This window comes from Salvelinus fontinalis, chromosome 32 (genome assembly GCF_029448725.1).
Source record: "Salvelinus fontinalis isolate EN_2023a chromosome 32, ASM2944872v1, whole genome shotgun sequence".
Classification (NCBI taxonomy): domain Eukaryota; kingdom Metazoa; phylum Chordata; class Actinopteri; order Salmoniformes; family Salmonidae; genus Salvelinus; species Salvelinus fontinalis.
The window spans coordinates 44,946,497-44,973,699 of record NC_074696.1 but is presented as its reverse complement, the minus strand read 5'-3'; the positions used below and the strand labels follow the sequence as shown (position 1 = coordinate 44,973,699).

The following is a 27,203-nucleotide window of genomic DNA, read 5'->3' as shown; positions in this document are numbered from 1 at the left end:
ATATACACGGCTGTGACTATAACCTAAGAGAATTCTCCTGGGAGGTAATACGTCGGCATTTGATTGTGAGGTATTCTAGGTCAGGTGAACAAAAGGACTTGAGTTCCTGTAGGTTATCACAATCACACCATGAGTAGTTAATCATGAAACATACACCCCTGCCTTTCTTCTTCCGAGAGAGTTATTTTTCCTATCTGCACAATGTACTACGAGAGTATGTTACAATCCCTGATGTTTCGCTGGAAGGAAATCCTCGCCCTGAGCTCGTTTTCTTTATTGTCCAGAGACAGAACATTAGTGAGTAATATACTTGGAAGCAGACTAGAAGTCCACTCCGAATACCTCTTCTCCACCGACAGTGTTTTGGAGCAGCTTCTGGAATAAGTGCAATTGCCTTGGGGGGTACGAACAAAGAATCCAATTCGGGAAAGTCATATTCCTGTTCGTAATGCTGGTTAGTTACCACTGCTCTGATATCCAAATTTCTTTCCGACTGTACGTAATAACACAAATAATTTTCTGGGCTAATAATGTAAGAAATAACACACACACAAAAGAAATACTGCAAAGTTGCATAGGACTTAGAAGCAGAGCTGCCATATCTGTCAGCGCCATCTTCCTTGTACAAACAGCCAATACAATGTGCACCATTGAATAACAAAACGAGACCACAAGAACAAAGATACACCATTAAAACAACATGAGGCAATTGTATTGATCCATGCATAGTTATTCTATTCTATTATTTTATTAATTGTGACATGAATAGAAGTAAGATGTGTTCCAGATCAGACTGGAGGCATACTGTAACATGCAGGGATCCATTGGGAAAATATATAGCTGGCAGTGGCACTAGTGGTTAAATCAAATTTTCATGCCAACAAATTAATCTAACCTTTATTTGTGCTCTGTCTGGATCTACACATACATCAAATACAATACATGTGCATGTCTGAATGTATTACAATGTATACATTTAGAAAAACTTGATTGGATAAAGAGTATAAAAAAAGTTATATATATATATAAAATTGAGATGAAATGGAGTCCATGTGCACCAGTTAGAACTCAAGGCTTCACATGATGGGGCAGTTCTCCATTCTAGATCCACTCTGAAAAATGATATATTTTTTAACATACACTGTTTGTTGTGCAAAATATCTTAATATGTTGAATAGCTCAATGATTATACAACCAGAGTTCTGTGTCATTAAACAGGTTTGTGTGCTTTCCAGCAGATGAAGTGTAGATTTCAAATGGGCCTACTTATAGGGACTAAAAATGCTGTGTGTCTGTGGGACTTATAGGACCTACCCTACGAGACGTGCTGCTGCTCACAACATAGGAGTGTGGGAGGAGACCCTCAGCGATGCCCCCACTTCGGATGGAGCGGGAGGCGGAGGACACAGAGAAGCCGCCGCTGGACTTGCTGTCAGCGGGCAGGCCACAGGAGCCACACCGGCTCCGCAGGTTATACTCACCATCTCCTCCGCATGTGCTATGGGCCATCTGCAGGGGGCGTCAGAGATATATCTAATAGCCACACATTCCTTTTGCTACATTCCTTATGGACGTGCCAAAGTCCGAAGTCACACCCTTTTCATACTCAATTGGCATTTGATTGCACTCACCATGTCATCATCATCCTCGTCAAATAGGGTGCGGGTCACCTTCCTCATAGCCATTTCCTGAATAGAGAGAGAGATCCGTTGCGTGTCACAAACTATAATATGAACATGTTTGTGGGGGGCATGGTTTTGTGGGCGGCAGGTAGCCTAGTGGTTAGAGCGTTGGACTAGTAACCGAAAGGTTGCAAGATTGAATCCCCGAGCTGACAAGGTAAAATTCTGCCTTTCTGCCCCTGAACAAGGCAGTTAACCCACTGTTCATAGGCTGCCATTAAAAATAAGAATTTGTTCTAAAAACTGACTTGCCTAGTTAAATAAATGTCAAATAAATAAATAAACAGTGAGTGCCCACCTCTCCGTTGGCACTGATCAGAGTGGTCTGGAAGTGGTCTCCACTGCCCCATGAGGTCTGGGTCTTCCACACCAGGTCAGAAGGGGGGTTGTGGCTGCCGCCAGCTGCAGATGCCCAGATCTGATTCCCCAAAAGAACATTCAGAAGTATTTTCATTTTTTTTCACAGATAAAATTACTACGTTCAGCACAATGGTAGTTGGAGCTTTTCAGATACCCTTACCGTGACCCTCTGTCCAGCCTTCAGGGTGAATTTAGGGGGGAACTTGAAGGCGACGGGGGTGCCGGAGCCCATCTGTCGCTTCAGCTGCCAGTTTCCCAGGTTCTGGTCCTGTGGCAGTGATGTAGAGGATGGATTTACTGTAAATCCCTAATTAAAGTGCTAAAGCAGTGGCAGTAGATTTGTAAATGTCACTCTTCAGCCTCATCCTATCAAGCTAATACGAAAACAAACTGACTTTAATGTGTAAAATGCCAAACAAGCCCCTCTCACCTCATCTGCTTTGTTGCTGAGCAACACATACTTCCCATCCAGGTCCACTTCATCCACAGTGACACGTCCACTGGCAGAAGCCTGCTGGGTGATGCGTGTTCGCGCCACTGTGCCTCCTGTCAGGCCTGAGGCCTCACTGTCGGTGTTGTTGAGACGCCGCTTCTTGGTAGAGGAACTGCAGTGGACGGTACGGGTGCCTGATCCACTTCCTGTCACTCGTGTGGAGGGAGGGCTGGGGGACAGACGCAGCCTGGATGGAGTAGAATTGATCCATGGGTTTTAACAACCGAGAAGGGAGAAGAGCAAGAGTAATTTGTGAATGTCTGAATTTGACATGTATTTGTGCTTCTGACCTGTGTATACAGTACTTTTTAATACTGTATGTGCCACATGTGGCTGTTTGTAGCCCTGTGAGTAAGTACATGTGTTTTGTCAGTATGTAAAAATGTACAATATGCATTAGTATTGTAGAAAAGGCCTTCAGATGTAGTATTTCTAGTTCGTCCCTTTAGTTAGAATACCCGACAGATCATCAGTCAATCACCACCAAATTTCTATCCAATCAGAGACATTCTCTTTAGCCTGTGTGTTGTAAGTCCCGCCTCCAAGTTGTAATTGCTTATGTATCGTCATTGCTAGCAACTAGCTAGTTAGCCAGGCTAACTATTTTCTATGCATCATGCACACAGTGCATTGCAGTTATGTTTATGCTTGAGATATAAGAATATTTATGTCCTTTTATTATCGTGGTCAGAGTTTGTTTACATTGTACAGCCTGCTGGTAACTGCGGCGGCTTATTAGCGATAGCAGTTTTAAGTTGTGTTAGTGAGCGCTCTCGCTCAGTCCACCATTTTCATGGTCAGTACACAGTTATTGCACCTTGTAGTGGTCACGTGTCCTTGCGGGCCACTTTATAGTTTACCGTCTATGTTAGCATACTAGAACTGTATTGTGTAGCAGTGTATAGACTGCAGGTGTATTCTGCTAGTGTGATTCATGTTCTCCTACACTGCATTATATTGTAGATGTAATGGAAGCCTATTACATACAGCATATTAAGTCAGTATGTATTCACATCTGTGTGAAGCCTTATTTCATTACAATAACATAGCAAATTGTTGTAAGCTTATCTGGTTAAGCCTTTATACTGTATGCATCTTATAGTAATAATCACATATTAGTGTCCTATAATATGTTCCTTTTTCTATTTCTTGTAAAACCACATAGTACAGTTGTTCATTAAAGAACCCTAAAAAGTACCAGTGTATGGTTCATGGTGGTGAGGTGATTAGCCAATTAAGACGGCATCCATACTGCTCTAGCCTTGTAGTGATTCAATATCGAAACCAGCAAGCTAGCGTAGCTATCAGCACAGATTTAACCCTGCCATATTTTACAAGTATTGTATGTGTGACTATAAAATGCATATGTCTATGTCTTCAGTATACCTCTGCTCCTCTCCCTCCAGTAGCTTTCTGTAGGCAGAGATCTCCATGTCCAGGGCCAGTTTGACATCCAGCAGCTCCTGATACTCATCCAGCTGCTGCTGCATCCTCTGTCTCATCTCAGCCATCTCTCTCTCCTTATCCCCCAGCAGACGGCGCGTGGTGTCCCTCTCACGAGACAACGCCTCCTCCAGGTCCCTCACCTTCGCCTCACGGGCTGCCAACTGGAATGGGCGGAAAGGTTCTTGTGAAATGGGTACAACTTACTTATTGACAGGGTATACACATTTTGAACCGCTAAGCTAGCTAGCTAACTTAGTCTAGTTGTTTTCTCAAGGTCAGGGTCGGATGTTCCTTGCAACCGGGAACTAATCTATTTTTCAAAATTAAAATTGATAGATTTCCCAAAGAAGCATCGCAGTGAATAGCCTAAATTGGAAAAGTTTCCCCTACCGACCTTGAATAAAATTAAATTTTAACTTACTTTAATGGTTGTCTGTGTGGTTGGCCCTTTTGCAGGTAGGAATGTGAGAAAATATGTCTACAGGAAAGTATAATTACATCAACTTTTCAAAGCGCTGGAAGAGCGTTCAGATTTCTATCACCTGAAACCATGTAAACACGTTGCACGAGCTCGAGAAGTAGGCATGCGTCTCATGCATGTATTTTCATCTTGTACGAATGCATCAGGTGATAGAAATCATCTGAAAGCACTACCAGCACTTTGAAAAGTTGATGCAATTATCCAAAGGACCAACCACAGACAACTGGTAAAGTACGTTTAAATATAATTTTGTTTAACATTCTTGATTGCAGAGCTTGTGAGAAGAAATTTTCCAAATAAATGTAAGGCAGCCTAGCCCTAACATTCTGCTAATTATTTGTATTAGACACTATTCATTTAACTATTCAGTTCTCTCTTGTTTTGGAGTAAGATGGATGTCTGAACCCACTAACCATTTACACAGGCGTTCTTTGTATGATATGAAATAAAGTGTTGATTCTTTGAATTAAGTATAGTGTATTTTATGGTCATTTAACATTCCCTGTTTGTCTGTTTCATTTGATTGTCACTCACTCTCAATTTGTCTGATGATATTGCATAGATTTGCAGCTGATGTCCTTGATCATCAGTGTGGGTGTAACAATCCCTGTATGGCTGACCTGGGATTTAACCCCTGTCTACAACAGCACTTCATACCCAAAAACCAGCATCCATTATCCTAGTTGGGCTAGGATAACAGTACTTTAGGTCTAAGGGTGGGTGACCTCACCACACGATGGTTACTAGGATTTTGTCTCACTTTGTCTTTCCTTGATTCCTCACATCCCATTTCCTCACCTGTATTGTATTGCAACTGTCTTGGATGAGAAGGTACAAGGTCCCTACCCTTCTGACCTTCTCCAATGGGTTTTGAGAAGGAGGAGAGGAATCGAGGAAGGATGAATTGAGAAATAGCTTAGCACCTGTCAACTAGCTAACGTGCAACACACTCACACATCCTTCTCAGCAGAGCAGACTGTGTGAACTGTCCATCTAGCACCCCCATTGGAATGTGACACAAAACAAGGGACGGTGTGCTTTAGGAGCATGTGGACTCCTCCGAGCGGTCGGGTAGGCTGTTTGGAGTGTTTATCCAACTGGATTAAAAATTTCTTTTTTTAATTATGTCCCCCCCACTTCCGAAGTTGCACCCCGGTTTAATTCTGCTACATTGACTCAGATCACACAGTCAGTGGCTGAGTTATACTGTCGGTGGCATAGGAGGAGGTGAAAGGGGTGTGACTGGAGCAGAGGTGAGTTCTAGTAGCCAATGTAATGTGATGTCTTCCCCCCTGAGACTTAAAGTAGTGTCTCCTGTCCATCATACATTTATCTATATCTTAATACCATAAGCGGATCAGCTGCGGGAGGATTTTGCGTCGATTTGCTACACTCACTGTCCTCCAGTGGTTGGCATGCTAACTTCAAGTGTCATTTGATTATGTTCGTTCTCAATTCGTGGAAACATGGGTCTCATAAAATGTCTGTGTCCAGTTGCAGCGGGTTCGTTTTAATTTAGAAAATGCTCTGTTATTAAAATAAATCAATTTTTATTCTCCATCAAGTAGTCCACCAATGTGTATGCCGCCATATTGTCTATTTCAAAAATGTTTTCATTGATTGAGACAGGTGAGTGTCATCATGACATCTGGCACTTTGTGGTGGATCCACCTGTCTTGATCAATGAGAGAACATTTGAGAAAGACGAGATGGCAGCTTAGTTGGATTACTTCATGGCTCAAAACATTTATTTATTTTAATAATTCAAACGGACCCCCTGGAACTGGATATTTCATGAGACTCCTGTTTCCACAAATCGAGAACAAGACAGTATCGCAAATACCAGGTTAGTTTAAAAATCTTTGGCAAAGTTTTGCATTGGCAAACCTGTAACTCCCAGTATAATGGGTAACCATCTTTTGGGGTTAAATCACATTATCTGGTGTTAAAATCTGTAGTTAAACCTACCCTTGTAATGAAGGTAGAACTTAGGGATTTTTTTAACATTTTTTTTTTTTTTTTCAACTTTATTTAACCAGGAAGGCCAGTTGAGAACAAGTTCTCATTTACAACTGCGACCTGGCCAAGATAAAGCAAAGCAGTGCGACAAAAACAACAACACAGAGTTACACATGGGATAAACAAATGTACAGTCAATAACACAATAGAAAAATCTGTATACAGTGTGTGCAAATGATGTAAGGCAATAAATAGGCCATTGTGGCGAAGTAATTACAATTTAGCATTTAACACTGGAGTGATAGATGTGCAGATGAGCTGTGCAAGAAGAAATACTGTTGTGCAAAAGAGCAGAAAAACAAAAACAAATATGGGATGAGGTAGGTAGTTGGTTGGGTGGGCTATTTACAGGTGGGCTGTGTACAACTGCAGCGATTGGTAAGTTGCTCTGGCAGCTGATGCTTAAAGTTAGTGAGGGAGATATAAATCTCCAACTTCAGTGATTTTTGCAATTCGTTCCAGTCATTGGCAGCAGAGAACTAGAAGGAAAGGCAGCCAAAGTAGGTGTTGGCTTTGGGGATGATCAGTGAAATATACCTGCTGGAGCGTGTGCTACGGGTGGGTGTTGCTATGGTGACCAGTCAGCTGAGCTTTACCTAGCAAAGACTTATAGATGACCTGGAGCCAGTGGGGGTTTGGCGACGAATATGTAGTGAGGACCAGCCAACGAGAGCATACAAGTCGCAGTGGTGGGTAGTATATGGGGCTTTGGTGACAAAACGGATGGCACTGTGATAGACTGCATCCAATTTGCTGTGTAGAGTGTTGGAGGCTATTTTGTAAATGACATCGCCGGAGTCAAGGATCGGTAGGGTGAAGAGTGAAGGAGGCTTTGAAGTGAGCCGGTTCTAGATTTAATGTGAGTCTGGAAGGAGAGTTACCAGTCTAGCCACACACCTAGGTATTTATAATAAAATGCAAATTAATTACTTAAAAATCATACAATGTGATTTTCTGGATTTCTGTTTTAGATTCCGTCTCTCACAGTTGAAGTGTACCTATGATAAAAATTACAGACCTCTACATGCTTTGTAAGTAGGAAAACCTGCAAAATCGGCAGTGTATCAAATACTTGTTCTCCCCACTGTATGTTTTGTTCGATAAAGTTCATATTTATATCCAAAAATCTCAGTTTACATTGGCGCGTTATGTTCAGTAGTTCCAAAACATCCGGTGATTTTGCAGAGAGCCACATCAATTTACAGAAATACTCATAATAAACATTGCTAAAATAAACAACTGTTATGAATGGAATTTTAGATCCACTTCGCCTTAATGCAACCGCTGTGTCAGATTAAAAAAATTAAAAGCACACCATGCAATAATCTGAGTACAGCGCTCAGACACAAAACCAAGCCATACAGATATCCGCCATGTTGTGGAGTCAACAGAAGCCAGAAATAGCATTATAAATATTCACTTACCTTTGATGATCTTCATCAGAATGCACTCCCAGGAATCCCAGTTCCACAATAAATGTTTGATTTGTTCGATAAAGTCCATAATTTATGTCCAAATACCTCCTTTTTGTTCGCGCGTTTAGTTCACAATCCAAACTCACGACGCGCGGGCAGGTCCAGGCGAAAGTTCAGACGAAAAGTCATATTACAGTTCGTAGAAACATGTCAAACGAAGTATAGAATCAACCTTTAGGATGTTTTTATCAGAAATCTTCAATAATGTTCCAACCGGAGAATTCCGTTGTCTGTAGAAATGCAATGGAGCGCAAGCTAACTCTCACGTGAATATGCGTGGTCAGCTCATGCAACTCTGGCAGACCGCTGACTCATTCAGCTCCCATTCCCCCCTCCTTTACAGTAGAAGCATCAAACAAGGTTCTAAAGACTGTTGACATCTAGTGGAAGCCTTAGGAAGTGCAATATGACCCCATAGACACTGTATATTCGATAGGCAATGACTTGAAAACCTACAAACCTCAGATTTCCCACTTCCTGGTTGGATTTTTTCTCAGGTTTTTGCCTGCCATATGAGTTCTGTTATACTCACAGACATCATTCAAATAGTTTTAGAAACTTCATAGTGTTTTCTATCCAAATCTACTAATTATATGCATATTCTAGCTTTTATGGCTGAGTAGCAGGCAGTTTAATTTGGGCACGCTTTTCATCCAAAATTTACCCTAGTGAAGTTGATTTAACTTCAAAATACATCACCAAATATGTTGCTTGAAATAAAACTAATGTTATGTACCATCCTGGCTTGATGATATGCAGTTCAACATTAGCCCCACAAGGTGTCAGTGCTAGCATCTGTAAAGTTCAGCTTTACTGTAAACACACCACTAACTAGGTCTTGTAACGTGAGGCTGATAATACATGACTAGCACAAGCTAGCGGTTCATTAAAACTACAGTTTGTTACTTTAAAAAGTAAGTGGGCAATACACCTGGGTAAAATATAGTTGTGTTTTGGAGGATGCAGATGAAGAACTGAGTGACAGATTGGTTAGGGGGAGAGGGGTTGATAGTTGGGTAATTACTGCTGCTAGCTAACTTATGATGTAAATATTGTGCCAGTCAAACATTGAATTTATATGCTAGCTACATAGTTACTTTGTTGGCTGTCGTGAGAGAAATGCATTTATCTAGCTAGCTGGCTAACAATGTAAACTGATATTTTTCTACCTTCACATCACGCTAGCTCCAAAGATATTATTTGCTGTGCTAGCCAAATGAAACACTAGAGCAAACAGAAAATATACAGGAAATAAATGTTGTCTGATGATTTTGTTTAGTGGATCTGGTATTAACAAGTCAATGTGTGTATATTAGTAATTTGTTCCGTTTTCTGGTTGGATCTAGCTAGCAATTATGGCGCGCTGCAGCACCAGCTGTTTACTGGGGAATAATCTCGTGGAGAGATGAAACTGTGAGAATCTGTCAAACCTCACGTACAATTATATGATTACGAGCAGCAGTAGTTCCTGGTTTGGAGTTTTCTTCATTGATTATTTGGACGAATCAGGATTGTGCGAAGGCGGAGTTTAACTAGTGCAGTGATTTTTAAGTCTGTGTGTGGATGATAAATGGTTTCCACTAACAAAAATTAGCTTTTTGGCCATGATAAACACGGGTGAAATTAGCGAAAAAGAGGGGTTTGGAGGAGAGTTTCCGTTTGCGATGGAGGAGACTTAGCTCCCTTCCTTTCCACAAAGGTAATCACAATTGTTAAATGGCATGAAATGACACATTTTCGTGAGATAATTTCACTTCTGGGTAACCGAGATTAACTGTGGAATCTTTTGGTTGCACATGTGTATATAACGTGTTATTGTTTTGACAAACCTGCACAAATACTGTACCTGTTTTTGCAGCTGGCTGAGTTGGGCAGACATAGACTCGATGCGTACTCTGGTCTGCTGCAGCTCCTCATGGGCTGCCCCCACCAGGTGGCTGCTCCTGTCAGCAGACTGACGGGCATTCTCCAACTGGCAGAGAACAACAAAAGGGCATCAGTCCTTGGGAGCATGGGGACCAGAATCAGTGGTCGTCTAAACTGATGCTATTCATCCCTTAACTATGCTGATGAAATGTACTTCAATCAATCACTTAAATCTCTCAAATGGTAGCATGCATGTTGGCCTACAGCTTTCTGAATATACTACTAGCAGGCACATTGCACATCATGAAGCTCTCTTTCTCAACCTCAAAATCCGATGGATGGGCTACCTTAGATGTATAGGTTTTCTCTATGTCATCCTTGTACATCTTGATCTGTAGCTCGTGCTGGGAGCGCATCTCCATCAGGGCCTCGGCCAGCCTGCTCTCAAGGTCCTCCTGTTTTCCGTTACCCAGCTCCACCATGCAAGACTCGTGGCGTCGCTTCGTTTCTCTCAGCTCCTGTAGGAGATTTACCAACAAAACTAAATCTTAAGGACCGGTTTCCCCGACTCAGATTAAGCCTGTTCCTGGATTCAAAATCATTCTCAATGGCAAGCGTTTGTACATTCACTCTGCCAAAACAGTACAAAGTAAAGGCGTTCCGCATACATAGGTTTGGTTTGCTTCTAGTAGAACTCGGCTAGGCGAAACGAACACCTGTGCTCACACATTCCCTAAAGTCCTTCGCTTGAATAACGAGAAATAAAGCGACAACATTACTGTTGTTTGTCCCTCTTGAGCCACTGTAGCAACAACATAGCCAGAAACACTTCCACAAACTATTCAGAAAAGAAATCAGACATTTATTTTGAGGGCTAACATGCTGACCATACAGCCCGCGTTGCATTTCAGGTTAAATAACAACCCAATGTTTATATTCCAGGACAAATTAGCTAGCAACAGCAAGCTAGCTAGCTAAATGTCAATGAATATTTCGTTTGTTTCGGCCTGTCCCCAAACTAATATAGTTGGTTCAGAGTTTGTTTTGATATTTGAACCTACGTGTCCTGATCACGTCTGGTGTGGATGGACAAAAGCAACATGCGTGCGATGGCACATGAGGACGCACGCGCCCAGTCTAGTCTTTTTATTTATTTTATTTGACCTTTATTTAGCTAGGCAAGTCAGTTAAGAACAAATTCTTATTTACAATGATGGCCTGGCAAAAGGGGCTGGGATTAAAAATGTAAATATATGACAAAACACACGTCACAACAAGAGAGACACCACAACACTACATGAAGAGAGACCTAAGACAACAACACAGTATGGCAGCAACACATGAAAACACAGCTTGGTAGCAACACATGACAAAAACCCGGTAGCAACACAACATGGCAGCAGCACAAAACATGGTACAAACATTGGGCACAGACAACAGCACAAAGGGCAAGAAGGTAGAGACGACAATACATCACGCGAACAGCCACAAGTGTCAGTAAGAGTGTCCATGATTGAGTCTTCGAATGAAGAGATGGAGATAAAACTGTCAAGTTTGAGTGGTTTTTGCAGCTCGTTCCAGTCGCTAGCTGCAGCAAACTGATAAGAGGAGCGACCCAGGGATGTGTGTGCTTTGGGGACCTTTAACAGAACGTGACTGGCAGAACGGGTGTTGTATGTGGAGGATGAGGGCTGCAGTAGGTATCTCAGATAGAGGGTTTTGTACATCAGCATCAACCAGTGGTTCTTGCAACGGGTATACGGAGATGACTAGTTTACAGAGAAGTATAGAGTGCAGTGATGTGTCCTATAAGGAGCATTGATGGCAGAATAGAAAAATAACATATAGCTAAAATGTTTGGTAAAGTATTTCTCAAGTGAAAAACGAAAACTAGTCATCTCTCGTTGAGTGAAGTGAAGAGGGAAGAGGCGACTCGAACCCACAAATGCTCCAGATACTCAACTAGTCTAAAGAAGGCCAGTTTTATTGCTTCTTTAATCAGAACAACAGTTTTCAGCTGTGCTAACATAATTGCAAAAGGGTTTTCTAATGATCAATTAGCCTTTTAAAATGATAAACTTGGATTAGCTAACACAACGTGCCATTGGAACACAGGAGTGATGGTTGCTGATACTGGGCCTCTGTACGCCTATGTAGATATTCCATTAAAAATCTGCCGTTTCCATCTACAATAGTCATTTACAACATCAACAATGTCTACACTGTATTTTTGATCAATTTGATGTTATTTTAATGGACAAAAAAAATGATTTTCTTTCAAAAACAAGGACATTTCCAAGTGACCCCAAACTTTTTAACGGTAGTGTATGTGCGACTTGTTTCGAATGGGAAGCATATGGTAAGCTTTTAATTTAGCCAATTACATTTAGCTGGCGAATTAGCTGTAGTTGCCTCATTAAATGCTTTCAATATGTATTTCTACAATTTATAGTTGGTTTGAAGTTTTTAAGACATTGAAATTTGGAGCTATTAACCTTTTCAAATATTATCCCATGTACACCGCGTAATTTATTGATGGCCCTTAATAACTAGCCCCATAAGGATATTGAATGTCAAACCAAATTAACCTTGGGCATTATGATGGGGTCATGTGCAACTGCGCTCCTAATTGATGATGACTTTGGTGCTGCCAGCTGTGGGCAGGATTGACATAAACCTAACCCAAGGAAAACTGTTATGGAACCCTTCATTACGTGACATACCATTTTTTTCCTATCGTCTCGCAAATCTGAGTTTTGTACGAGACTGACTTTATGACAAAAATGATTCTATTTACACTTTGTAATCAATTTTAACACTATAACAAATGTTTGTCTCATATCGATGCAACATCGGCTGTTTTCAAAACAAAAGAAGTAGCTTTTTAGGGGCAGTAGCTGTTTAATCTAAATCTTAATCGAGAAACATTACTGACCCATAATGATTACTACTAGTTTCACTGTAAACTAGTCATGGAGGTCTTAAAAAGTCTTAAAATTATGATCATCATCATCATGGTAACAGTAGTGACAATGTCAGACAGTCTGACCTCTTTGTAGAGGTTCTTCTGGAACTCCAGCTCTTCTTTTACTGTCTGGATGCGGTTCTCTCCATCCACTCTCCTTAGCATCTCATCCTGCAGCTGCTTCTTAGCATCGCTCAGACTGGTCTCCAGCTGATCCGAGTCAGAAAGAGAAATAAGATGTTAGGGTATGGCATTCACACACATGTAGGCAAGCACACACAAGCATGCACACAATGAGAAGAGATAACAGTGTCAAGATGGAGAGATTGAGTCAGAATGAACTGGAGTGAAAAAAGTCAGTGACTCACAAAAGCAATATTGGGACAATAGTGTTGGACAATAGCTGTGTGAATGGGATTGATAGTGTCTTGGAGAACCAGACAAATTGTGAGTGAGTTCACCTTGGCTAGCTGGGCCTTTAGGTTCCTGACCTCTGCCTCAAGGTTGCGTTTCTCTCCCAGGGCAGTGGTCAGGGATGCATCCTTAGAGTTCAACAAAGCCTCCAGGTCCTTCAGCCGGAGGAGCGCACCCGCCAGGTCGGACTCCTTCTTTGTGTTCCTGAGGAGACATGCATTCACTGGAATCACTGGTTTGTATGAACATAATTATGATGAGCAGTCTCTTGGAGTGTTGAGTAGATTTTTATATAAATACAATTAAAAATATATAATTTTATCCGTACACTAACCTCGTCCCCAATCTCAATTGCTACAGAAAGAGAGAATGTCAGTGACAAGAGAATACCTACACTGACTTGATTACCGACACTGATTATCCCTTCAACAAATAAATCCTTGGGCTATTTTAGGGAGATGAAAGCCTGGAGGAGAAAGGTGGGAAAGCCTGGGAATGGGTCGGGGTGTTTCCAGCCCTGTGCTATGAGTCATAGTTATATCTGTATCCATCCACTGTGACGCATATGGTAGCCACAAGCCACAACCGTCTTTGTTTGGCTGAGAGGCTGCCATGGCAACCCGGCCTGCCTTTGCCAAACACAAGGCTGCCACCATCTCAATATTTATGAAAATATAATGGAAGCGGGGAGTGGAACACTCCAAACACTGCCACGTATTGTACATTTAGGTTGTGTCCCAAATGGCACTCTATTCCCATCACAATGCACTACTGTTGACCAGAGCCCTATGGGCCATGGTCAACAGTTGTGTACTTTGTAAGAAATAGGGTGCCATTTGGGACACAGATATGATGACTGGAAAGCACAAACGGGAAAGTGTTAGTCACTGGGCTTGGATGCTGTATAGTAGGATGGGATGGGAGCTGTTTGGCTGGATGATGGTTGCAGTCAAACTGCATTGAGCAATGAGGAAAATGAAGGTATTTGCAAAATAAAACCGGAATCATTCGACACATGCAGAAGGCGTAGGAAGTGGGTGTGTGTAGGCAAACTATAGTCACCGGACAGTTTCATTAGGTGCACCACCCGGTCACGAAAATGGATTGCTCCTACAGTCACGGTCATAGCTTGTTATGTAAAGCAGGCAGACAGGCATCAAGGGCATTCAGTTACTGTTCGATTGAACATTAGAATGGGAAAAACTATTGACCTAAGCGACTTTGAGTGTGGTACAATCATCAGTGCCAGGCACGCTGGATCCAGTATCTCAGAAACGGCCACCCTATGCACAAAACAGTACTGTAGTAATGAGGTTTGTGAAGTAGCCTTCAGGCCCAAAATATTATCACCGCCTATTGGCTTTGCTTTCAATTCCCCTGCAAATGCATTGTTGTTCTTCTCAGACAATTTTTTGGAGGTAGGCTATATGATCACACAAGTAATAGATCAGTTGTTGTATTACTTATGAGGCACAGCTGAGTGAGCATAAATTTGAATAATTAGCTTTTTAAAATTTTAGTGGGCTGATGGAGCTGATAGTCAGTCTGAGCTCAGCAGAGGAGGGCAGCAGAGGGTCCACCTCTCAATGTCCCTCCACTCTCCCTTTCCTCCGCTGACAATAACCAAAATGGACACCATCATCCATCCGATGGTGAAACTTGAGTCGCACCGCATTTTTTTCTGCCTTATGCAATTAATGTTGTTACTCCAATGACCAGAGAAAGTGAAAGATTCCTCGGTATTAAACATTTCCCAAGCCGCTAATAACAACAACAAAGCAAAACTATTGATACACTTTCCAAAACATTCATTATAGCAGCAAATCAAATCAAATTGTATTTGTCACATGCACCGAATACAGCACCTTACAGTGAAATGCTTACTTACAAGCCCTTAACCAACAATGCAGTTTTAAGAAAATAAGAGATATAAGAATAACATATAATAAACAAGTAAATAACAATAGCGGCGCAATAAACAGGGGGTACCGGTGCAAAGTCAATGTGTGGGGGCACTGGTGTTAAGGTAATATAACATGTAGGTAGAGTTATTAAAGTGACTATATATAGATAATAACAGAGAGTAGCAGCTGAGTAGAAGGGGGGGGGGGCAGTGCAAATAGTCTGGGTAGCCATTTGATTAGCGGTTCAGGAGTCTTATGGCTTGGGGTTAGAGCTGTTTAGAAGCCTCTTGAACCTAGACTTGGTGCTTCGGTATCGCTTGCCGTGCGGTAGCAGAAAGAACAGTCTATGACTAGGGTGGCTGGAGTCTTCTGGAGTCACAATTTTTAGGGCCTTCCTCTGACACCGCCTGGTATAGAGGTCCTGGATGACAGGAAGCTTGGCCCCGGGGATGTACTGGGCCGTACGCACTACCCTCTGCGGTCAGAGGCCGAGCAGTTGCCATACCAAGCAGTGATGCAAACCGTCAGGATGCTGTCGATGGTGCAGCTGTAAAACCTTTTGAGGATCTGAGTACCCATGCCAAACCTTTTCAGTCTCCTGAGGGGGAATAGGTTTTGTCGTGCCCTCTTCACGACTGTCTTGGTGTGCTTGGACCATGTTAGTTTGTTGGTGTTGTTGACGCCAAGGAACTTGAAGCTCTCAACCTACTCCACTTCAGCCCCGTCGATGAGAATGGGGGCGTGCTCGGTCCTCCTGCAGTGATGGTTGTAGCGCGAGTGGAAGTAGGGAGAACGCACATTTTATGACTTATAAAAGTGTTAAATAGAAAGTGTTGACAGTGCTGAGTAAAAACTTTGACATGAACTCACTCATAAAAATAGCAGCTCTTTGCTGTATTCATTGACAGTCTGTCTCTAGTCATGGTTTTAAGTGTAGAAATCTCACAGTATCAACTTTGCTGTAGCAATCTTTTACGACTGCTACATTACTGCACACACGATAATCTGAGCCATCTGATTGGCCATTGGTAGGCCTATAGTGCATTTGATTTGCTCCTCCCAGGCCTGTTCTGGAGGCAAAGGGGGCACCGACCCGGTACTAGGGATGGTAGTTCGTACCTTCAGATATATGAAATTGTTCAAAATGGGAACACGTCGCCTACCTGGCGTGCAGGGAAGCTGAATAGAGTGCGGCTACCGCCAACAGCGTGAGACGAATGACCCGGTACTAGACTAGTACCTACCAAACTGTCCGGTGAGTGTATATGCTACTGATAAGCACAGAAACAGCGTAATTCTTCATTTCAAATCCTTTCATGCATGATAAGTGATACATTATAGGCTAATACAAATGACCTCAAGGCCTGATTCAATTGTATTTGAGGTCAAAGACAAACAAGCCTTTAAATCAGAATCAGAACAACATCTTCCTCCAAAAGGCATTCAAGCATCCCAGTGCCCACAAGAATAGAGATGCAATATAAAACATCTGGATCTGTTCAGATCTTAGGAAACTGTATATTTGATGACATTTCTAAATCAGAGAGACAAAATGTCCGTTGAAACCTAGTCGTTCACGTGGTCAATGCATGCTCTTGAGTCGGCTCCCCAGTAGGCAAAGGGTTGTTATATAACCACGGGAGACATGGTGGCAGTATAACTTTTACATCTTAAACCTATTTGGGTGAGTCAGAGAACCCAAACTACTCCAGAATGGAAACAGTAGGCATGGAAAGTTTGAATCCGACGCTCAACCATCCCACAATGCTTAACCACCACACACACTTTCATAGGTTCAACTGGCTCAGTAAACATGTGCAAAATGTGCTTTTCTGGCTGTCACAGAATGATGTAATCAGACATTCTTACTCTAACTAATAGTCTAATAATACTAAACTCAGTTCAACTGAATGGCACATCAACGCTCCACCGCTCTCCCTGCACTCTAATGACACACAGACACACACCAGGACATTACAGTATGAATGTGTTGCGGTCTTCACAGGGAAGTGCGCAATAGCTACATGGCAGATTATCTTTCTTAATTGAGGGCTTTATCAATTGCATGTTGGGGGTTATAGGATACAAACGTGGTTTTTATATTGGAATATACACCGATGCTGTAGGTACCTGGCCTTGAGCTCCTTGTAGTCCTCCCGCACCTTGCCTAGTTCCAGCTGCAGTCGGGCACGCTCTTTGGCCACCGAGTCCAGAGTCTGCCTGGCGTCAGCAAGCTCGGCCTCATAAGCAGCCTTCATGCCCTTCATCTCCCGGCTAATCTCGGTCTCCGATTCAGTAATGCGCAGCCGCAGCCCCGCATTCTCGGATTCCAGCGAGCGTACCTTGTCGATGTAGACGGCCAGGCGGTCATTGAGGTTGCACAGGTCATCCTTCTCCTGCAGCCGCGTGATGCGGTTGGGGGAGAGCGGCGTGCTCACGCCGCGGGGGGTTCGATTCTGGTTAGGCATCGTCATGGTAGGTGAAGGTAGCCTAGTCTGTACAGGGAGATAAAGATCTTTCTGTCAGAATTTCAGAACAAGGCCTAGGCCTATATCAAAGTCAACGAACTTGTCATTTGCATATGAATATCACAAACACTCAAATAATCATGAACTTCAAATAATCATAAATCTCAGCACTGTTGCCATAGGCCTTTCTAGACATTAGATTCCAGCCCTACCGTTATACTTCTTTACACTGAGCTGCGGTTGTGGCAACTTTTTTTTTTGTCACTTTTTCCAGCCCATCTCTCGTGCCTGCTCTGCAGTCTCTTAATCTAACCATGATTGTTCCGACCCCAGTGCAGCTCAGTGTTAACAAACGGTAAGGTCGGAATCTGCTGGCTAGACATCAACATGCAAAAATTGAAAAATGTTATCTTACATTCCAAAAGAAAGTCCTGCTGCTGGAATTTGAAAACAACTGAATTTGAAAACAACATTCAAAACTTTGGCCTTAGAAAGGCTATTCATAATTGAACTTGTAATTGAAAAAAATATTATCTGTTGGCTAGTCTTTGATATGTAATTGGATAATCAACTCAACCAAAAACATAAGTTGTGTATCTATTTCATAGGATAATTTTCCATGAGACTTACCTTGAAAGGTGTTGTAGAAGCGGGAAAGTGTAAGTCAGCGTCTGATGGTCAACTTGTCTTTCTGACTGTGAAAATAGCTCCAGTTGTCAGTGTATGTTCTGTAAATGAATTACCAGCCTAGGAACACTGTCTGAGAATCCGTCTGTTAGTGCCCATATATTTGACCACAGAGAGAGAGAGAGAGATTTCCTCAATGCTCCGCCTATCTTCCCCTCCCTTCATTCACTGGGTGTGTGTGACTTTTAAGGATGAATGGTGAATTGCCCAAGTAAATTCATGATGCTACATTTAAATTGCAAAACAATTGCTCAACACTAAAAGTGCTAATGTAAACATGGTTTGTCAGTATTAAATTCCATCCTTCTTTTATTTCATTGGTGTACAGCTTTTGCCTCTACATGAGTATATCAACTACGAGGTTATAGAAAACATGTCATATTTGATCGTAGGCTATGCAGTCAGAAGTCATCCCTATTCGTGGCAGCTGAACACTTCAATATAACCCAAAACTACCAAAACTGTGCTCCCTCACAAACAATGTGATTAAAAACACAAATGGGTAGTTACATTGATGATTATTTCAAGGCAATATTTAGTTCCAGTAAAGCCATAATAACTAGGCAATGGAATTCTGCAGACTGTGGTGGAGAGCCACTGTAGCTATGACTCATAGACATGAGGAAAGAACTAGCCAAGTCCTCCCTAGTGCTACAAGCAAGGAAAGCAAAGCAATCCCTTGGAAACCAATAAAGATATGTGTTTTAATAAACTAGTGTATGTAATCAAATTGTGAGAAAGATTGCACACTGAATGTTTATTTTATTTCACCTTCATTTAACCAGGTAGGCCAGTTCAGAGCAAGTTCTCATTTACAACTGCAACCTGGCCAAGATAAAGTAAAGAAGTGCGACAAAAACAACAGAGTTACACATAAACAAATGTACAGTCAATAACACAATAGAAAAATATATGTACAGTGTGTGCAAATGTAGAAGAGTAGGAAGGTAAGGCAATAAATAGGCCATAGAGGAGAAATAATTACAATTTAGCAATAACACTGGGTGATAGATGTGCAGATGATGATGTGCAAGTAGAGATACTGGGGTGCAAAAGAGCAAGAATATAAATAACAATATGGGGATGAGGTAGTTGGGTGTGCTATTTACAGATTGGTTGTGTACAGGTACAGTGATCGGTAAACTGCTCTGACAGCTGATGCTTAAAGTTAGAGAGGGAGATATAAGTCTCCAGCTTCAGTGATTTTTGCAATTCTTTCCAGTCATTGGCAGCAGAGAACTGGAAAGAAAGGCAGCCAAAAGAAGTGTTGGCTTTGTGGATGACCAGTGAAATATACCTGCTGGAGCGCATGCTACGGGTGGGTGTTGCTATGGTGACCAGTGAGCTGAGATAAGGCGGGACTTTACCTAGCAAAAACTTATAGATGACCTGGAGCCAGTGGGTTTGGCAACGAATATGTAACGAGGGCCAGCCAACGAGAGCATACAGGTCGCAATGGTGGGTAATATATGGGGCTTTGGTGACAAAACGGATGGCACTGTGATAGAATACATGTTGGAGGCTATTTTGTAAATGACATCGCCGAAGTCAAGGATCGGTAGGATAGTCAGTTTTACGAGGGTATGTTTGGCAGCATGAGTGAAGGAGGCTTTGTTGCAAAAAAGGAAGCCGATTTTTGATTTAATTTTTGATTGGAGATGCTTAATGTGAGTCTGGAAGGAGAGTTTACAGTCTAACCAGACACCTAGGTATTTGTAGTTGTCCACATATTCTAAGTCAGAACTGTCCAGAGTAGTGATGGTAGTTGGGCGGGCGGGTGCGGGCAGCAATCGGTTGAAGAGCATGCATTTAGTTTTACTAGTATTTAAAAGCAGTTGGAGGCCACGGAAGGAGTGGTGTATGGCATTGAAGATTGTTTGGAGGTTTGTTAACACAGTGTCCAAAGAAGGGCCAGATGTATACAGAATGGTGACGTCGGTGTAGAGGTGGATCAGAGAATCACCAGCAGCAAGAGCGACATCATTGATATATACAGAGTAAGGAGTCAGCCCGAGAATTGAACCCTGTGGCACCTCCATAGAGATTGGCAGAGGTCCGGACAACAGGCCCTCCGATTTGACACACTGAACTCTATCTGAGAAGTAGTTGGTGAACCAGGCGAAGCAGTCTATTGAGGCTATTGAGTCTGCCAATAAGAATGAGGTGATTGACAGAGTTTGAACGCCTTGGCCAGGTCGATGAAGATGGCTGCACAGTACTGTTTTTTATCGATGGCGGTTATGATATCGTTTAGGACCTTGAGCGTGGCTGAGGTGCACCCATGACCAGCTCAGAAACCAGATTGCATAGTGGAGAAGGTACAGTGGAATTTGAAATGGTTGGTGATCTGTTTGTTAACTTGGCTTTCGAAGATTTTAGAAGGGCAGGGTGGATATAGGTCTCTAACAGTTTGGGTCTAGAGTGTCTCACCCTTTGAAGAGGGGGATTACCGCGGCAGCTTTCCAATCTTTGGGAATCTCAGATGATACGAAAGAGAGGTTGAACAGGCTAGTAATAGGGGTTGCAACAATTTTGGCAGATAATTTTAGGAAGAGATGGTCCAGATTGTTGTGAGCCCAGCTGATTTGTAGAGATCCAGATTTTGCAGCTTTTTCAGAACATCAGCTGTCTGGATTTGGGTGAAGGAGAAGCGGGCGGGGGTGGGCGCTTGGGCAAGTAGCTGAAGGGGGTGCAGAGCTGTTGGCCGGGGTTGGGGTAGCCAGGTGGAAAGCATGGCCATCCGTAGAAAAATGCTTATTGAAATTATCGATTATCGTAGATTTATCGGTGGTGACAGTGTTTCCTAGCCTCAGTGCAGTGGGCAGCTGGGAGGAGGTGCTCTTATTCTCCATGGACTTTACAGTGTCCCAAAACTTTTTGGAATTAGTGCTACATGATGCTTATTTCTGTTTGAAAAAGCTAACCTTAGCTTTCCTAACTGACTGTGTATATTAGTTCATGACTTGTATGAAAAGTTGCATATCGTGGGGGCTGTTCGATGCTAATGCAGAAGGCCACAGGATGTTTTTGTGCTGGTCAAGGGCAGTCAAGTCTGGGTTGAACCAAGGGCTATATCTGTTCTTAGTTCTACATTTTTTGAATGGTGCATGCGCATTTAAGATGGTGAGGAAAGCACTTTTAAAGAGCAACCAGGCATCCTTTACTGACGGGATGAGGTCAATACCTGGGCCAGGTCGATTAGAAAGGCCTGCTCGCTGAAGTGTTTTAGGGAGCGTTTGACAGTGATGAGGGGTGGTCGTTTGACCGCGGACCAATTACGGAGCAGGCAATGAGGCAGTGATCGCTGAGATCCTGGTTGAAGACAGCAGAGGTGTATTTAAATCCATGGTTACGGATTTAGGGTTGTACCTGGTAGGTTCCTTGATAATTTTTGAGATTGAGGGCATCAAGCTTATATTGTAAGATGGCCGGAGTGTTAAGCATGTCCCAGTTTAGGTCCCATAACAGTACGAACTCGGAAGATAGATGGAGGGAAATCAAATCACTTATGGTGTCCAGGGCACAGCTGGGGGCTGAGGGGGGTCTATAACAAGCGGCAATGGTGAGAGACTTGTTTCTGGAAAGTTGGATTTTCAAATGTAGTATCTCGAATTGTTTGGGCACAGACCTGGATAGTATGACATAACTCTGCAGGCTCTCTCTGCAATAGATTGCAACTCCACCGCCTTTGGCAGTTCTATCTTGTTGGAAAATGTTGTAGTTGGGGATGGAAATGTCAGGATTTTTGGTGGCCTTCCTAAGCCAGGATTCAGACACGGCTAGGACATCAGGGTTGGCGGAGTGTGCTAAAGCAGTGAATAAAACAAATTTAGGGAGGAGGCTTCTGATGTTAACATGCATGAAACCAAGGCTTTTACAGTTACAGAAGTCAACAAATGAGAGTGCCTGGGGAATGGGAGTGGTGCTGGGGGCTGCAGGGCCTGGGTTAACCTCTACATCACCAGAGGAACAGAGGACGAGTAGGATAAGGGTACGGCTAAAGGCTATAAAAACTGGTTGTCTAGTGCGTTCGGAACAGAGAGTAAAAGGAGCAGATTCCTTTGCGTGGAAGAATAGATTCAAGGCATAATGTACAAACAAGACTATGGTAGCATGTGAGTACAGTGGAGGTAAATCTAGGCATTGAGTGACGATGAGAGGTTTTGTCTCTAGAGGCACCAGTTAAGCCAAGTGAGCTCACAAGATGTGTGGGGGTTGGGACAAAAGGGCTATCTAAGGCATTTTGAGCAGGTTTGGGGGCTCCACAGTGAAAGAAGACCATAATCCCTAACCAAAACAGCAATAGCCATGGCAGATTGCCATTAGGGAGAGGCATGTGAAGCCGAGTGATCATAGGGTCCAATGAGTAGCAACAGGTGAGTCAAGGAGCCGATTCAGTAGTCGCTACTACGCTAGGCATGCTGGAGACACGGCGATTCAGACAACTAGCGGGCCGGTCCTAGCAGATGGGCCTTCGGCGACATCGCAACGGAAGAGCCTGTTGAGACCACCTCAGACGATTACGTCGGCAGACCAGTCGTAATGGATCGGCGGGGCTCCGTGTCGGCAGTAAAGGGTCCAGGCCAATTGGCAAAAGAGGTATTGTAGCCCAAGAATTGGCTGGCGGACCTCTTCGGCTAGCTGGGAGATGGGCTTAGCTTGAGGCTAGATCAAGGCTAACTGGTGCTTGCTTCGGGACAGAGACGTTAGCCAGGAGTAGCCACTCGGATTGTAGCTAGCTAGCTGCGATGATCCTGTGTAAAGGTTCAGAGCTTGCGTTAGGAATCCGGAGATGTGGTAGAGAAAAAGCAGTCCGATATCCTCTGGGTTGATATCGCACTGTGCAGACTGGCAGGTATTGACCGAGCTGAGACTGGCTGGTGTCTGAGTTAACGGTGAAGACCGCTAGCAGTGGCTAACTGACTACTAGCTAGTAGCTAGTTAGCTGGCTAGCTTCTGATCGGGGTTCCGGTTCTAAAGTATAAAAATAGCAGATCCATACCACATTGGGTGAGGCGGGTTGCAGGAGAGTATATTCAGTCCGTAGATGGAAAGTGAGATTGAAATATATACGAGAAAAAAAATTAGGAAAACTATATTTCCATGGGACAGGACGGGACAAGACAAAACAAACACATCCGACTGCTACGCCATCTTTGAACCATTTTTGTTTCAGATTGTTTCAGAATTCTAGGCCTATACTGTAGACTAATTTGTGTTCTTATAAATGGAGGTAGGCTTGGTGTACTAGGATCTTACAGAATCAAAGGCATACGCTGAGTGTACAAAACATTAGGAACACCTTCTAACACCCTCCTAATATTGAGTTGAACCCCCTTTTTCCTTCAAAGGTTCCACAGGTATGCTGGCCCATGTTGACTCCAAGTTGTCTGGTAGTGGATCTCTACTTCAAATTGTTTGTTCTATTTCCTCACACAGATGCTCAATTGGATTGAGATCTGGTGACTGGGCAGGACACTAGGGATTAACATGGATAACTAGGATCCTGGGACTATCCTGGGAAAATTTAACATTTCCTGAAAAAAACGAATGCCAAGAACTGGGAAATGACAAAAATGTCCCCAATGTCGCACTAATGCAACTCCACAAAATACACATGCACAGCAGCAGATTAGCAAAAAAATGAATAGTACATTATCCAAACTGTCATACCCTGATCGGTTTCCCCTTCTTTGTGCTCGTCTCCACCCCCATCCAGGTGTCGCCCATCTCCCCCATTATAGCCTGTGCATTTATACTTGTGTTATGTTTGTCTGCTGCCAGTTCATCTTGTCTTAAGAGGTCAACGGTGTGTTTCCCATCTTCCTGCTTTCTCAAGTTTATGTTTCCTAGTTTCCCCGGTTCTGATCATTTTGCCTGCCCTCGAGTCTGCCTGCTGTTCTGTACCTGCCTGACTCTGACCCAATTACGAACCTCTGCCTGCCATGACCCCGAGCCTGCCTGCTGCTCTGTACCTTATCGACTCTGCCCTGGACTCTGACCTATTCCTGACCTTGACCTGTCTTTTGCCTGCCCCCTGTTTGGGTCAATAAACATCGGTGATTCTACCTGTCTGCATCTGGGTCTTATCTGATAGTACGAACTGGCCATGACTGACCCAGCAGGCAGACCAGCTCCACAATGTTGTCTCCTAGAAAGCAGCCATCATCGGAAGACATGAGGAGTTACTGCAATGCCTTATGGAGGGACTCCTTACCCTGGCGGAATGCCATGACCAGGCGTTCGATACATTGCTGGAGAAATTCAGCGGATTCTCTACAAAGCAGCAAGCCACACTATTCATTCTCCAGACTTTCAGCAGGCCCGCCACCAGCAGTGCTTATTCCCAGTCTACTCCAGTGTCCCAAGATTCCTGCTTACATCCTCCGGAGCATTATGCTGGAGATTCTGGAATCTGCCGGGCCTTTCTCTCCCAGTGCTCCCTTGTCTTCGAGCTGCAGCCTTCTTTGTTCCCCTCGGACCGCTCGAGGATAGCATGCATCATGACGCTGATGTCCGGGAGGGCACTTATCTGGGCTACGGTGGTGTGGGAGCAACAGTCTGCCGTCTGCCTCAGTCTGGAGGAGTTCGTGGCGGAAGTATGGAAGGTGTTCCAAGTCTCCGTTGTACGGGAGAGAGGCTGCTCATAAACTGCTCCAGCACAAGACTCCCATAGTGTGGCAGACTACGTGGTGGATTTTCGCACGTTGGCGGCTGAGAGTGCCTGGAACCCGGAAGCATTGTTCGACATGTTCCTTCACAGATTATCGGAGGTGATCAAAGATGAGCTCGCAGCCTGGGAGTTGCCCATGGACCTAGACTCCCTCACAGCCTTGACCATCTGGATCGATGGGCGGCTACGAAAACGTAGGAGGGAGAGGAAATCTGTCCCGTCGCCTTCGCTCGCCCTCGATTCCCACCTCAATTCCCGGAATCCCGGAAAACCCGGAAGGCAGTTCCGAGAAACTCCGATGTCACCCAAGTGCTCACGGGAACCACCAAGGGCGGTCAACTCACCTCCTTCAGAGCCCAAGCTACTGGGGAGGGCTCGATGAACGTTTACGCAGACTGAACACCAGGAGCTGTCAGTATTATGGGAATACAGAACATTATATTTCCCAATACTATCTCCCAATACTCCCTTCTCCATGCTACCCTGTTATGGGGTGAGCAGGCCAAATCACTCCGGGTGCTCGTTGACTCTGGGGCTGATGAAAGCTTTATCAATGCTACCTTGGTGTCACCACTCAGCCCCTCTCCATTCCCATGGACGTGGGGCGATATATTGGCCGAGTCACCCGCAATACGATTCCTATCAATCTACGAGGATCAGGGAATCACAGTATGCAGAGTGTATGCAGTTCCTGCTCATCGAATCTCCCCATGTACCCATGGTTTTGGGATATTCATGGCTCCAGAAGCATAATCCCCTGATCGACTGGGCTACTGGCGCTATCGTGGGTTGGAGCCCGTTCTGCAATGCTCATTGTCGCAAGTTGGCCCAGCCTGCCCCGGGACGTCACCCTGCAGGCTTGAAAGAAGCCTTGGACCTCTCCCCCATTCCCGCGGAGTATCTGGACCTCCGGGAGGTCTTCAACAAGGCCCATGCTACCGCTCTCCCTCCGCATTGACCCTACGACTGTGCCATTGACCTTCTCTCAGGCAGTACACCCCCTCGGTGGCGGCTTTACTCTCTGTCGGGTCCGGAGTCCAAGGCTATGGAAGAGTACATTGAAAACGTACTCGTTGTAGGGAGTATTCGCCCATCGGCCTCCCCCGCCGGCGCAGGGTTCTTCTATGTGGAGAAGGACAAAACCCTGCGCCCATGTATTGACTACAAGGGCCATAATGACATCACGGTAAAAAGAATGCCCCTCTACCACAGCTCCTCGGCTTTCAAACCTCTTCAGGGAGCGACCATCTTCTCTAAGTTGGACCTTCAGCACTATGAGTACGTAGTTATGCCATTCGGGCTGACCATCGTACCCGCGGTGTTCCAGGCCCAGGTCAGCGATGTGCTCCGGGACATGCTGAACCGGTTCGTGTTGTGTACCTCAACGACATCCTGGTCTTTTCCCGGTCGGCTCACAAACATTTCCTCCACGTCAGACAAGTCCTTCTCATTAAAGCGGAGAAGTGTAAGTTCCATCACTCCACTATCTCCTTCCTTGGATACGTCATCGCTGCAGCATATATACAGATGGATCCAGACAAGGTGAGAGCGGTGGTAGATTGGCCTCAACCCACATCCAGAGTGCAGCTGCAACGTTTCCTGGGGTTTTCTTCTACCATCGCTTCATCCATGGTTACAGCGTCCTGGCTTACCCCTCTCAGCACTCACCTCTCCCAAGGTTCCCTTCACATGGTCGGGAAGATATTAATCCCTACAGGCCACTACAGTAAACTGAATTCACTGTCATGTTCCTGGAACCATTCCTGGACAATCCTAGCCTTGTGGCAAAAATCTATTTGCAGATGTACACTGTGTACACTGCTGCCATGAAGGGATGCACCTGATTGGCAATGATGTTCAGATATCCTGTTGCATTCAAACATTGCTCCACTTTTATCGAGGGGGCCATTGTGTGCCTTTTAAACACAACACATCATCACACCACCACAACCAGAATACAATGTTGACATGTGGCTTGATGGATGCCTGTACTCATGTGGTTTTCTCCATAACCTAGTGCAGTCATAAACTGCGGTCAAGTCAGCCGACACTTGCAAAATGCTGTCAAGCCATCAGCTCTTCAGTTTCCACCTGAATTTGCATACGCGAATAGACAACACTTTACGGTATTGAATGTTTTCTAGTAGGGAAACTGAGTCAGATGCAATCTCATGCAGCACTCCACCAATCAGGCCTTTACGATAGTGGCCAGACGGAGCCACTCCTCAGTAAAAGGCACATTGCGGCCCAATTGGAGTTTGCCAAAAGGC

At 44.0% G+C, this 27,203-nt stretch overlaps 1 protein-coding gene across 2 annotated transcripts; it reads right to left on the bottom strand.

Moving 5' to 3' along the window:
- Window positions 1-729: 729 nt before the first annotated feature.
- LOC129831458 (lamin-A-like) lies at window positions 730-26,937 on the bottom strand. 2 transcript variants are annotated; one of them, XM_055894860.1, is made up of 13 exons: window positions 17,989-26,937; window positions 17,236-17,600; window positions 13,249-13,405; window positions 12,872-12,997; window positions 10,170-10,340; window positions 9,803-9,928; window positions 3,922-4,142; window positions 2,473-2,722; window positions 2,203-2,310; window positions 1,981-2,100; window positions 1,632-1,688; window positions 1,315-1,509; window positions 730-1,112 (listed from the first exon to the last, which is right to left on the bottom strand). In XM_055894860.1, exons 2-13 carry the CDS (start codon window positions 17,577-17,579, stop codon window positions 1,077-1,079), a joined length of 1,911 nt encoding a protein of 636 aa, XP_055750835.1. In that variant the 5' UTR covers window positions 17,580-17,600; window positions 17,989-26,937; the 3' UTR covers window positions 730-1,076. The 2 variants fall into 2 exon arrangements, with proteins under 2 accessions (XP_055750835.1, XP_055750836.1); XM_055894861.1 differs by having other exon boundaries at window positions 18,204-26,937.
- Between the last annotated feature and the right edge of the window lie 266 nt (window positions 26,938-27,203).